At 39.3% G+C, this 13926-nt stretch overlaps 1 protein-coding gene across 1 annotated transcript in view; it reads left to right on the top strand.

Moving 5' to 3' along the window:
- LOC131478773 (lysine-specific demethylase 6A-like) overlaps nucleotides 1-266 on the top strand; it is a 94210-nt gene extending 93944 nt beyond the window's left edge. The window contains 1 exon segment of the mRNA XM_058659345.1: nucleotides 121-266. Within this exon segment, the coding sequence (XP_058515328.1) occupies nucleotides 121-266 (146 nt within the window).
- Nucleotides 267-13926: the final 13660 nt, after the last annotated feature.

Genomic DNA, 13926 nt, shown 5'->3' with positions numbered 1-13926 from the left:
TTTTCATGATTTTTTAATTGGAATTGTCATAGACCAATGTTGTGTTTTTCAGAACTGAAAACATATACCTCGTATGGTTATCATCATATCTTTGTGTTATTTTATAACTTTTTTTCCCAGCCTGCCAGTATAGATTGGCTGTGGAAAGGTATGAGTGGAACAAACTACAAAATGTGAAGTCAGTAGTACCCATGGTTCATCTCTCCTGGAACATAGCAAGGAATATCAAAGTCTCAGATCCAAAGCTTTTTGAAATGATTAAGTAAGTGTTGTTTAAAACTGCCATACTCTCTTTTTGATGAGGTGGGAAGGTAACTCTGTTATTGCATAATATAATTCTGTTGAAATTGACATGATAATGCAAGAGACTTACCAAATGTAACCACAAGGTACTAAAATGTCTTCCTTAACAGGCAGTCACCCATGATCTTTACGTTACAGGAAGGCATTGATGTTAAACCACTTGTTCACAAATTTGTTTTTGCCCTTACATTTTTCCAAGAGTCGTTTCCAATAACAGTTCATGTTGTCTTCCCTTGAAATTATTTTTAGTTGCGTAACTTTTCCCAACCCTCATAAGCACTGGTTATCATTAGAAGCTTACATATTTAAACTAGACGATTTGGCATCATGTCTCTATTATGTATCAAACACTCATCCAGACGATGGCAGTGATGTTTGTGTTTATGTGTCTTTGGCCCGGGATCCCATATGGGCGCCGGTTCTAATCCCGGCAGCTCCACTTCCCATCCAGCTCCCTGCTTGTGGCCTGGGAAAGCAGTCGAGGACGGCCCAAAGCCTTGGGACCCTGCACCCTCGTGGGAGACCTGGAGGAGGTTCCTGGTTCCCGGCTTTGGATCAGCTCAGCTTGTGGTTATTATGGTTATCTTAAAAAAAATTTATTTTTATCGGAAAGCAGGTTTACAGAGAGAAGGAGAGACAGAGAGGAAGATCTTCCATCAGGTCTTTCATTCTTCAAGGAGCTATAACAACTGGAGCTGCACCAATACGAAGCCTGGAACCTGGAACCTCTTCCAGGTCTCCCACACGGGTGCAGGGTCCCAAGGCTTTGGGCCGTCCTCGACTGCTTTCCCAGGCCACAAGCAGGGAGCTGGATGGGAAGTGGAGCTGCCGGGATTAGAACCAGCGATTCTATGGGATCCCGGGGCGTTCAAGCGGAGGATTTAGCCACTGAGCCATTGCACGGGAACCTATTTGCTCACAATATCCTATCTAGTTTAACATATTTAGTGTCTGAGTTTGTTTTTGTTACTTTCTTTTTTTATTTTCTTGATTTTATCTTGCTTCTGTTTCTGCTAGGGATTTCATTGTGGTTCCCATTCATAAAATATCTTGAACTTAATCTTTGCTGTTTGAGTATTGTGAAGCTAGTACACTCTTTCTTGATATTTTCATACTCACATTTTTCATCTTTTTAAGTTGTGCATTTTTTAAAAAAAATTTGTAATCTTTGTAATAATATTATAATGTGCACCATCATTAATTACAGTGAAACATAATGTATGTTCATATGCTTATATTCATGAGAGTAATTTATGCATTTGTTTTATGGTTGACTGAGCTTTCATTTCAATTTGATGACTCTTTAAGGAAAAAAATGAAAAAAGCTTTCTGCTTTTTATTAAGAATGGCTAGCGGTGATATTTGGAAGGGCAACTGCTTTCTTTTTGTTCTTATAAATATTAACAGAATAGATTTATTTCCTTGATGTAGTTCCTTATCCTGCCAACACTCTCCCGAAGTCTGTGTCCATTACCTACCTTCTTTTCATCAACTTTTATGTACTCTGTAATGACAGGCTTAATTCACCACAGCCATAATAATCACCACACCAGGAAGACCACAGAACCACAAAAGTATGAACAATAGGTAAAATGATAATTATTTCACAAGATATCTGTTTCATTCCTTTAGTTTTTCTGTATTCTAAATTAATTACTACGTATCAGGGAAAACATGATATTTATCTTTTTGAAAAAAAGGCAATGTTTCATTGTTTTTCACGGCTGAGTATTAGTCCATGAAGTATACATGGCATATTTTCATTTGTACTCACCACCTGTTGGAGAAACGGGATCATTTCCTATCTTGTCTCGTGTACATTGATTTTTGGACATTCATTTGAAAGCACAATTACATAGAGAAAGGGCAGGAAAGATCTTCTACCATCATTTTACCCTTCAAATGCCTGGAGCAGAGAGAATCTGAAGCATGAGTTAAAGGTTCAGAAGTTTGCTATGTGGGCACAGGACCCTAATAATGTGGTCCTCTTCACTGCTTTTCCAGGCACGTTAGCAGAAAGTTGGATTCCCACTGCAGCATCCCGAACTGGCACCTGTTTTACCTGTTTTGCCACAGTGGCAGTACCTGGTTTAATATTTGTTTTCAGTCTACACTAGAGTTCTTAGTCTCTTTTCCTTTTTTTTTTTTTTTTTTTTTTTTTTTTTTTTTTTCTATTGTTATCTATAACCTCTGTAAACTTGTACATTTATTTTTGCCCCCATTCTCCCAGCATGGGATTTTTTTTTCAGGATTTATGTCTTTTGGGGTCTGCCCTGGTACTTGGGGAGTGAATCAGCGGATGAAAGGTCTTCCTCTGCTCTTCCCAGTATATCTGACTTTCCCGCAAAAAGAAATAAAAAGTTTTACTTTTTTGTTTGTGTATTTTTGTTGGAAGGGCTGATTCACAGAGAGCAAGAGATACTGAGGGAAATATCATCTATCCACTGATTCACTTCCCAAGTGGCCAGAACTGAGCCAATCCGAAGCCAGGGAGCTGGATGGTAAGCGGGGCCACTGGGATACAAAATGGTGCCCATATGGGATTCTCATGGATGGAAGGTGAAGATTCTAATGTAGTAAATAATTTAGAATACTTCTACACATGCAGATCCAATTTTCCCAGCACAATTTATTGGAGATTATCCTTTATCTGGGTATTAATTTGAGCTTTGTTATCAAAGATTATTAGTTGGTTGCAAATGAATTGGCATATGGGATTTATAGCCTGTTCTATTGGTGTAGCAGTATCAGACAGACTGTGAATAAAAAGTGCCTTGTTGTGTATTTTGAAATCTTGATAGTGAGGTGCCACTCTCTTTTTTCTGTTCAAGATTCCTTTGCCCATTCAGTGTCTTTTATACTAATTTTTTCCAGATTTGAGCAAAATGTTCTTGATGTCTTGATTGTGATTACATTCATTCAGCAATCAGCTTTGTTTAGTTTGCACACTGTAATACTAGTTCTTCCCTTTTTTGTGTGTCTTCTATTTCTTTAATCTTTGTAATTTTGATTGTTTTTGTGTCTGTGGTGAACTGTAGTGATCTTACAAGTTACATCTCAGCCATGGAATTATTTGTGTGGACAGAAGTTGTTAACATTTGCAGCCTGAGTTTGTATCCTCTAACTTCACGAAGTTCTTGTGAATTCTAGCAGTTTGTTAGTGGAGCCTGTAGGTTTTCCTCTGTCTAAATCATAGCAGCTACAATAATAATTTGATTTCCTTATGTCCAAATTCATTACTTTTGTTTTTCATACCACATGGGTCAGTGTGAAATTCCCGCTACTGTGTTGTGCTTGTCCATTGTGAATCTTAGTTTCAATGCTTTCAACTTTTCCCCATTCCGTATAATGCCGACTGTGAGTTTATCACATACTGCCTTGTTTGTTGCTGTCCCTTCGATACCCAATTTCCTAAAGTGTTTTTTTTATCATGAAGTACTTGATGTGCTGTCTCAGCTTCAGTCAAGTCTTCCACATTGGTGCAGAAATACAAGCTGACACAGATTAGCAGGTATTGAATCAGAAGTGCACCAAGCTCAACATGAATTAATACCCACTCTGAATATCATTGTTGCAGGTGGGTGCTTTAAGCTGCTTCTCCACAGTGCTGACCTGTTTCTTTTTCTACACATAAAATGTCAGCTCAGTTTTTCAGAATGCTGGAATCATGAGGCGTCATCGTTCTTTGATCCTCCATGAAGCCAAAAGCAAAAAGATTTGACTGTCTCAAACTGTTTTTGCCCTTTAAAAAAATTATTTAATTAATTAAATTTATTCAATTATGTTTTAATTATTTTATTTTATTTTATTTTTAAAAATTATTATGGCTTGCTTTGAATGAACCTGTTCTACTTCACGTTAAGCATCGTTTGATTGCACTTTGTCTTCAGATTTTTTGGGTAAAGCATGTTTTTTTTTTTCTCTTGCTTTAATGTTTGTAAGAAAGCCTTCAGGTTCTTAATTTGACTCTTTTAGGTTGATCGATATGCAATACATATTGGACATTCAGCTTGAGTTTCTGGCTCCTGACCTCAGCCCGACCCAATGTGACAGTCCAAGACTTTTGGGCAGTCGACCAGCTGTCTCTTTCTGCCACTGTAACTTTCCAATGAATGAATGTTCCAGTCCACCTTCTAGGAAAATGAAAATAGTGGAAGAAAAAACAGGAAAAATCTTTATTTTTTGTAACATTTATTTATTTTTATTACTAAGTTAAATATAGACACAGAGGAGGAGAGACAGAGAGGAAGATCTTCCGTCCGATGATTCACTCCCCAAGTGACTGCAATGGCCAGTACTGCGCCAGTCTGAAGCCAGGAGCCAGGAACCTCTTCCAGGTCTCCCACACAGGTGCAGGGTGCCAAGGCTTTGGGCCGTCCTCCACTGCTTTCCCAGGCCACAAGCAGGGAGCTGGATGGGAAGTGGAGCTGCCGGGATTAGAACCAGTGCCCATATGGGATCCCGGGGCTCGTAGGCAGTGGTCCAACCAATTGACACTTTATGCTAATTCCAAGTTATTGCTCTCTGTTAAAAAAGAAAATAATGGCTGTTTATGTTAAGGATAGACTTAAAAAGAGGGACGAACAAACAAAGAGGTAATGCATTTACTTGTTCACTTTGTAAACGGTGACAATGGCCGAGGTTGAAGTCAGGACCTTGAACTTTATCACAGTTTCCTGACGTACTATGCAAGGATGCCAGGACACGAGCTGCTCTCCACTTCCTTTCAGGTGCCTGGATGGAAAGTGAGGCACCAATGGCTCAAGATTATATCGGGGAAACTGAGGCAGCAATTATATCGCATGTTCACCTTTCAGGCTGCAATTGAACTGTACTGAGAATATGGCCCTCAGTCGTCATTATATATATCTCATGTTTAGAATGTCTAATTATCAATGTCTAATTAATGTCGAGTTTAATTAGTTCTCCCACCTCTCCCCAACAGATACTGTCTGCTGAAAGTTTTAAAGCAATGTCAGGTGTTGAGAGAAGCTCTCACTGCAGCAGGAAAGGAGGTTAAATGGCAGGGCCGGATGGACGACGAACCCGCTCATTACTGCAGCACCTGTGAGGCAAGTAACTCTTAGTACTGAGAGGCAGTTAAAATGTTTAATTTTATTTTTGATTTTATGTTTAATTTTAGGTGAATAAAATTTTTCACGTATGCGCAAATGCCAGCATGCTTTATTTAGCTTATTGGAGGCCAGCTGGATCCGTATGTTAAATAGTTTAATTTCATAATGTGCTGTTGCGTGTATCTTCTCTGAATCTAGTATGTTTAAATCTAACTGAGCAGCTACATTGTGTCACAACTGGAGAACTCCACAGGATTATTAATTATTTTTTTTCAAAAATTTATTCATTTTATTACAAAGTCAGATATGCAGAGAGGAGGAGAGACAGAGAGGAAAATCTTCCGTCCGATGATTCACTCCCCAAGTGAGCGCAATGGCCAGTGCTGCACTGATCCGAAGCCAGGAGCCAGGAGCCTCTTCCAGGTCTCCCACACGGGTGCAGGGTCCCAAGGCCTCAGGCCGTCCTCGACTGCTTTCCCAGGCCACAAGCAGGGAGCTGGGTGGGAAGTGGAGCTGCCGGGATTAGAACCGGCGCCCATATGGGATCCCGGGGCTTTCAAGGCGAGGACTTTAGCCGCTAGGCCACGCCGCCGGGTCTAGGATTATTAATTATTAATTCCACTCCTAGATGGTAGTCAAAGCAACACTGGTTTAAATTGTTTAAAATGATAGGTCATTTACATAAAATAAACGTGAATCTCATGTGTAAATTTGGGTCTTTCCCCCAGCATTTCTCATTACATATATTTAAATATCTCCAAATTCTGAATGCTTAAAAACCAAAAACACTTATGGCTTTAAAGAAAGAGAAAGAGATTTATCTAAATTAGTGATGGGAGTGAAAAATTAGACTTAGATGTTACTCAAATAGTCTTCAAAGATTTTAATTAAACACTACACTAGCGAGTACTAATCAACTCCTTAGCCCACAACAGAAAACTCCTAATTGTTTTTTGTTCACTATAATATTATTGAAAACCTTATAAAGTCTGTAGTTCAATGACACTGTTCACAGATAACTTCAGATAGTTATATTGAAAAAAATAAAAACTTGCTAGATAATGTTAACTGAGAGATTAAATGCTAATCATAAATTGTGAAATTCACTGTTTTGATATTATATGAACTCAAGAGAATGGTTTACTATCAGATCAAATAGATTTTGATTAGGTTATGGTGCTATAAAGAAGTGTGTGTATATTTGAAAGTACCTAGGATATTCCACAATTGTGTCTACAATCCTGCATGAATTTTGCAATTCTTCAATCTCTCTGCTTATAGGAGGTGCCTACTGCTTGTCACTATGTTAATGTTCATAAATATATTTACATTTTTTTTTTTGTTCCTGAAATAGGACAGTTTCCTTATTTCATATCAGTTTCCAGATTTTTTTTTAAGCAGTCACACTACATTTATTCAAACTTTTCTTTCACGGTGGTGTGAAGTCAGCCATTTATGGTCACTGCTTTTTCTCTTGTAAAATAGGTGGAAGTGTTTAATCTGCTTTTTGTCACCGATGAGAACCATGCTCAAAAGACCCATGTTGTACATTGCCAAGATTGTGCACGAAAAATAAGTGGAAATCTGGAAAACTTTGTGGTGCTAGAACAGTACAAAATGGAGGACCTGATGCAAGTCTATGACCAGTTTACACTAGTAAGTCACATCTGTGAGCACAATATCGGTTAGAATCCCTACATTTTTAACATCACAGTTCACTTTTAAAATGTTGTCATAACATTTATGACGTTTGACCTCACCAATAAATTTTATAAAAGTGAACTTATTTTGATTCTGCAGTAATTACTGGGAGAAATAAATGTTTTTGTAACGTGTTGTTTCTAGAGCTGATTGTATTTGTTAAATGCAGTTTTGCCTCAAGTTAATCTCATGTAATGTTAACGTATACAATATTCATGCATGAAAATTCATGGACATTGGCATTTAGAGACACATTGTAATGCTTTCAACGAATCTCTATATTAGCACAGACAATGATTTTAATAGATGATGAATCACAAAAAAAATTAAGATAACATTAGGAATCTTAGGAAACTGGCTAAAGTTATTTAGTTTTGTGTTTCCTTTGAAATTAATGCATAAGTGTTTTGAGTCATGAACAACAAAAAGTTCTTTAGGATTTATATCATTAAAAAAATAATCTGCCCCTTTTTTTAGGTGCCTCCGTTATCATCCTCATCTTGATAGACTTCTACGAATATGGTGTGACATTTTTCTGCTTTTCAGGAAAAACCTGTGCCACTGATTTTGTCACTATTTCGTCAAAACTGTCGACTTAAAGCTATTCTATGCAACCTTCCAAGAACAGAGTGTCAAGCAACTGGAAAAACTGTATATTTCAGAAAAGAAAAAATATTGATCTTATGTTTATCCAGCAAATCGTCACTATTGCAGATGATTGACTTAAAGAGAAGTTTTCTTAATGCCTATTTCTAGACCTGTGGCTCAATTTGCTTCTATATTTTACATCTGCAGAATTTCCTTAAGGGGGAATGAATGACAACACTGTCCTTGTCTTTGTAGGGTAGTGACAAAGTATAAATGTTTGACCAACTTTTGTGTGTGGTTTTTGTTGCTGATGTGGTAAAATATTAAGTGTGAAAGTTTTTCCTTTTGTTGTGTTGCTGTATATTGATTTAAGGCCATAAGAATTACATTAGTTGTTCTGAAATAAAATTTTAAAAACTAATTACGAGGTTAACAAATTGATCACCAAATGAATCACCGATTTAGCAATCCATTAACAAAGTTACCAAAGTTAATAGATTGCATAAAAACTATAGAATAAGCTTCAGATTTATAAATTTATTTATTAATACGTATTTCTTACTTGAAAATATTGGTGAATGGATTGTTAATTTTTTCTGATTGTATTGCCCATAAGATTACTAAGGAGTTGTGTATTTTTAAATAGTACTCCTACATTTTCTGCATGTAAATAAAATCATTTATCCTTGTTTAGAAACTTCTATTAATTTTGAAGAGTTTTCCACTGGTTTTAGTCTTAAAAAGACTTCTTGTAAAGACCTGGTTTTTGTTCACTTTCCAGTTTTATATTATATATTAACACTCATGTATAGTATATACACATTTCAATATGTAATTATGTAACTGTAAAACAATTCTAATTTTTTACATTTGTGATAGTTTTTTGGGATGCCTATTGCAAAGCATTGCTTAATACAAAAGAGTGCTATTTTTTGAACTAATTGTCTTTTCGTCTGACTTATTGACATGAGTTATTGCACAAAAAGCCAAGCGATAAATATTAAAAATTACCACCGCAAATGCAGCCTAAGCCAGCCTGGCCTCCTCCTGGCTCCAGCGCCAGCAAGTGTCAGGTGAGCGCCTCTCCTTGAGTTCTGTGTTCCAGCCTGGCTGGGCCTGTCAGAGCGCTCCCAACTTTTTGCACAAACTGGCAGGTGCTGCAGTCTCACAGAGGTGAGCTCACAGTTCTGCTACAGAATTTGCCCCAGATCTGTTTCTCTCGTGTTCTGGTATGTATTGCAGTCCAGCCTGACATGGCCTGCCCCTGCTCCAACACTTGCAGGCAGGTGCTGTAGCCTAGCCCAGCTAGGCATGCCTCTCTACCCCAGCTTTTACGTGTGCCAGTGGGCAGCAGGAGATGCTATTCAACCTAGTTCAGGTCTCCTATGTGGGCAGGTGCCTTGGCGTGACCCAGACATGCCCTCCTGTTTCCCCCTCCAAATCACTCCATCTCAGCTCCCGTGTCTACCTGCAAGTGCAGTGGCCCAGCCTGTGGAAGTCACTAGAAGTCATTCCTCCTTGGTCAACATGCTCTCAGCCCCTCCCATTCCAACACATTCCCCAGACTCCCTTCCAAGTGCAATCTTCAGCCACCATGTGGAGGCCAGGTTGACGTGGCCTGGCCTAGCATTCCCCACCTTCCCCACATATCTTTTTTTTTTTTGAATTTACTTATTATTTTTAATTCATTAATTACATTGTATTATGTGACACAGTTTCATAGGTACTTGGGTTCTCCCCACCCCTCCCCAAACCCTCCCACCATGGTGGATTCCTCCACCTTGTTGCATAACCACAGCTCAAGTTCAGTTGAGATTCCCCCATTGCAAGCATATACCAAACATAGAGTCCAGCATCTTATTGTCCACATATCTTTTTTAAAAGAAAAATTGAACAGAATAGGCAACTATGCTGGCACATGGCAGCGTTAACACAAATTTGGTATTAACCAGGCCAGAAAATGCCCATCATCCTTGGCTGAGTTTCTCCCAGAAGTCTGACAATTGCCTAGAGATAAGTCAACCTTGGCAGTTGCCTATAGCTGGGGGACAGATTTCATCTAACATAACATTTTTTAGTATATCCATGCTAGTGACAATCACAGAATTTTGATCTTTATGCATGGATAATCTTTCATTATGTATATATGCCACTTTTCCTTTGTCCATTCATGGATATCTAGGTTGATGGACACCTAGGTTGATTCCGTATCTTGACTAGTATGAGCAGTACTGCAGTAAACATGCAAGACCTGGTGTGTTTGTAAACTGGACTGTTCCGTGTGGTGTGGCACCTCTCTTTCTATGAGCTGTGACAAGGAAAATATGAACTCCTGAAGAATCTCCACAAATCTTGGAGAAGGTATAGGATATCCCAAAAGACATAGAAGAAAGTTCAATTCAATCCTCCCCAAATATTAAAGGGCAGAATCATCTCAGATGGTTTTTACAGTTCAATATGTATAGAGTTCTCTTACTAATTCAATAAAGGAATAATATAGGTTCAATAGAAATATTTGTAAGGGGAATGAATAGAAAATTTCTCAAAACTGACATCCAAATAAATAGCCATAAGAAAAAATATGGCCCAGTACAATGGCTCAATGGCTCGATCCTCCCCTTGCAAGTGCCGGGATCACATATGGGCACTTGTTTGTGTTTCAGCTGCTCTATTTCCCATCCAGCTTCCTGCTTATGGCCTGGGAAAGCAGCAAAGGAAGGCCCGGGTCTTTGGGACCCTGTACCTGCCTGAAAGATCCAGAAGAAGCTCCTGGCTCCTGATTCCTCACTTTGGTTGTTGCAGCCATTTAGGGAGTGAACCAGTAAGGTGGAAGATCTTTGTCTCTATCTCCCCTTCTCTCTGTAAATCTGCCTTTCCAATAAATATCCTTTTTTAAAAAGAAGTTAAAGATGAAAAATTGTTTTGGAGAAAGGATTGAATTGAAACCATATAGGAGCCATTTGAGCTGTTAGTAATAATGAAACGCCAAGGAGGGAAGAGTGGAGAGGCTCCTATGAGAGAACATTCGGGCTTGAATGAAGTGCTCCTGAGTATGTTCTCTTTGGGCAACTGTGATCTTGCTGAATGTCTGAGCTCTGTGTTAAGAATATTCAAACTGTGACTTGAGGGAACATCAATGCTCTGAAACTGTGCAACATGGATCCCTTAAATCATTTCTATACCTCCCAATTAAATGGTGTGTGTGTGTGTGTGTGTGTGTGTGTGTGTGTGTACGCATGTGCTGGGGGTGGGGGAAGCCAAACCCTGACCTGGTTCCTAGGACACCATTCATCAGAATTAAGCTGATGGTCCAGATCTTGAGCATTGCAGTGGGCTGGTGATGTCTTATGATTTCTGCATGAAGTACTCTATTAGGCACAAGCCAATCTCTAAATTCCTGTCCAGTCCTACCTTCACTGAAGTCATATTTAGACCTTCAGACTAATCATCTGCTTTTTATGAGATTGTTTCATTTGAAGTTTGGGACTCTTAACTACTAACTCAAGTAACTTCGTTTTTACTCAATCTAGGATATCTTACTCCCCCGATAGTATAATTTTTATAATGTATGTCATATTTGATGCACTCTTAGATGACCACTCAATTGATTCAACACGTTTTTTACTCATCTTCCATGATGTGCAAGCACTGTGGAAGTGTGAGAGACAGCCAAGATGCGTGTGCTTGTAACATTCAAGTGTTGGTGGGGGCAATGAGAAATAATCAATACATAAATAAATAAGGGGCCTACAAGTAGAAAAGCATAATTAAACGGCAAGTTTCTTTTGGTGCAAAAATTTTAGAAATTCATTCATCATTTTTTCATAATATGTATTTTGGACTAACTCTTTGAAGGGATAAGAAGAAAGATTAAGAGGTTTAGGGTAAGAACTGATGGTGGAAAGCTACTACTTTAGAATAGCTGGTTAGGCAACGTTCCTGGCAAGGCACCTCAATATTAAGATAAATATCTGTGGATGAATATAATGTTTGTTAGTAAATTTTTACTGTTTAGGCTTTAGTGGTTTCTTTTGGTGTAATTTTAGTATTATCATGTGCATTTTATCTGTCTTTCCCACATAGATGCTCTATTATAAAAGTATATGTGATGCCCACTTTCCCTAAAAACCCCATTTTAATGATTTTCTAAGTTTTTTTTCTTATGTATTTTATTTTTTTGGATTACATTGCATTATGTGACACACTTTTATGGGCACTGTGATTCCACCCCCCAATGGTGGATTCCTCCACCTTGTTGCATTACCACAGTTCAAATTCAGTTGAGATTCTTTCAATGCAAGCATATACCAGGCAAAAAGTCCGGCATCTTATTGTCCAGATAAGTTCATCAGTTTCTTGGGTAGACCATCTCTGGTCTGAAGGTAGAGCCGGCAGGGTGGTTTTGATAGTTCCACAGAACTGTATTATTGCCACTCTCACCACTCCAAGCACGATGCGGTCATTGGAGAATCCACTGATTGACATAGTCCATCATAGAGTCTCCAGTTGCCCAGTCTTTTCATTGCCAACATATAGCTGAGGTGGTTGATTGACTTGTTCTGCCCTCTGTCTTTTGATGTTTAGCGTTCAGAGACCGAAAGCTCGATTGGGGGGATCCCAGAAGAAACTTTGTGTGAGGTGTTCCCAAACCAGATTCTTGTATGTACTAGTAAGCACAGGGCCCGGCACAGTCCATTGCCCCGATCAGCTGGTGGTTGCAGTTGCTGGGTTGGTTCTGTTTCCATCCCTGTTTTCCACTGGAACCAATGAGTGTTTGCATCCAGCCTGGTTCTGCCCAGCACATACTTGGCCCTCACATCAACCAGTGGGGGCTGCAGCCCAGCCTAGTCAGAGCGACCCACAATAACCCCAACCAGGCGTGCCCCCTACCCTGGTTTGCCAGTATGTGTAGCACACTGGTCCAGTCTGTCCCATATCCCCTTCTGCTCTCATACATGTCAATGGGTATTAAAACCTTGTCCCATTGGCATGGATCGGGGGCAGACCAGGCTGAACCAGTTCACGTCATCCACTGGCAAATCCGAACACCGGAACAGAGTGTGGGTCGAGCCAGGTTTGGTCGCAACAAAACCAGTGCACAATATGGAATGCCAAGGTGAGGTTGCCTGTGCCAGATGTGACTGCAGCACCCAACCAGCACACGTGAGAACCAGGAAGGGAGGGGGCAGAACCGGTAGGGGAAGAAGGGGTGGTTCCCTTGCTGGACAGCTACTCCCACTGGAGAGCCTGAGCTGGGATGGGGGCAGACCCTACCAGGCAGGGCTACAACACCTGTGGGCCTCATGTGGACCAGATCAGGGAAAAGCCAGGCTGGACTGATTGTTCCTACTGGTGCAATCTACAATTAGAGTGGGTGAGGGTTGTTGGGGCTTAGCCACAGCAGAAGCTGGCAGAAGCTGACACTGGAGGGCCAGTTCTGTCCAATTAAACCACAGAACCACCTGAAGAGTGCATAATCTGGGAGTGGAAGTGGCCTGGGAGGGAAATAGGGGACTCTTCCCTCTTGGGTTACCACCCCCACGGTAGGGTGTGATTTTCTAAGTTTTAAACCTTTCGAGACTCACCTTTCAAATAGTTCTATCGTATTCCTTAACTATTTTCACATTGTTAGATACTTAGATTATTTCTCATTTCTTGCTATGATGGTGAACTCTGATATTAAAAATGTTGGAAGTACTTCTTAGAAGACTTGAAGAAGTATGTTATACATACTTAAAAAGCTATTTAAAGATAAAAATTTAAAATATTTATACAATGAATCATTTTAAGGGAAAAGTATTTCCATACCCAAAAAATACTACCTGCTTATATACCATCGGTCTGTATGTATTCATAATATAATTGAGTATGCATAGATATTCTCACACACCTAATATGTTTATATACCAGCTGTCTTCCTTCTAGCATCTATCAATCACCTATCTTTTATCTGTCTATACCAACATATAATCCACTCTGACTCCTTAAAATAAGTGAACTTGTCTGTGCACCTTGGATATTTAAGCCTCAATGCTTTTAACATTCCCTAAATTCTTTAAAAGTTTGGGATTTTCAGCGCACATCTAGTCTTTTCTTGGCTTACATTTTATTTTTTTTTTTAAAGATTTATTTATTTTATTACAAAGTCAGATATACAGAGGAGGAGGAGACAGAGAGGAAGATCTTCCATCCGATGATTCACTCCCCAAGTGAGCCGCAACAGCTGATGCTGCGCCGATCCGAAGCCGGGAACCAGGAA

Source organism: Ochotona princeps, chromosome Y, assembly GCF_030435755.1.
Source record: "Ochotona princeps isolate mOchPri1 chromosome Y, mOchPri1.hap1, whole genome shotgun sequence".
Classification (NCBI taxonomy): domain Eukaryota; kingdom Metazoa; phylum Chordata; class Mammalia; order Lagomorpha; family Ochotonidae; genus Ochotona; species Ochotona princeps.
The sequence above is the reverse complement of the archived record's forward strand: the minus strand, read 5'-3'. Positions and strand labels throughout refer to the sequence as shown.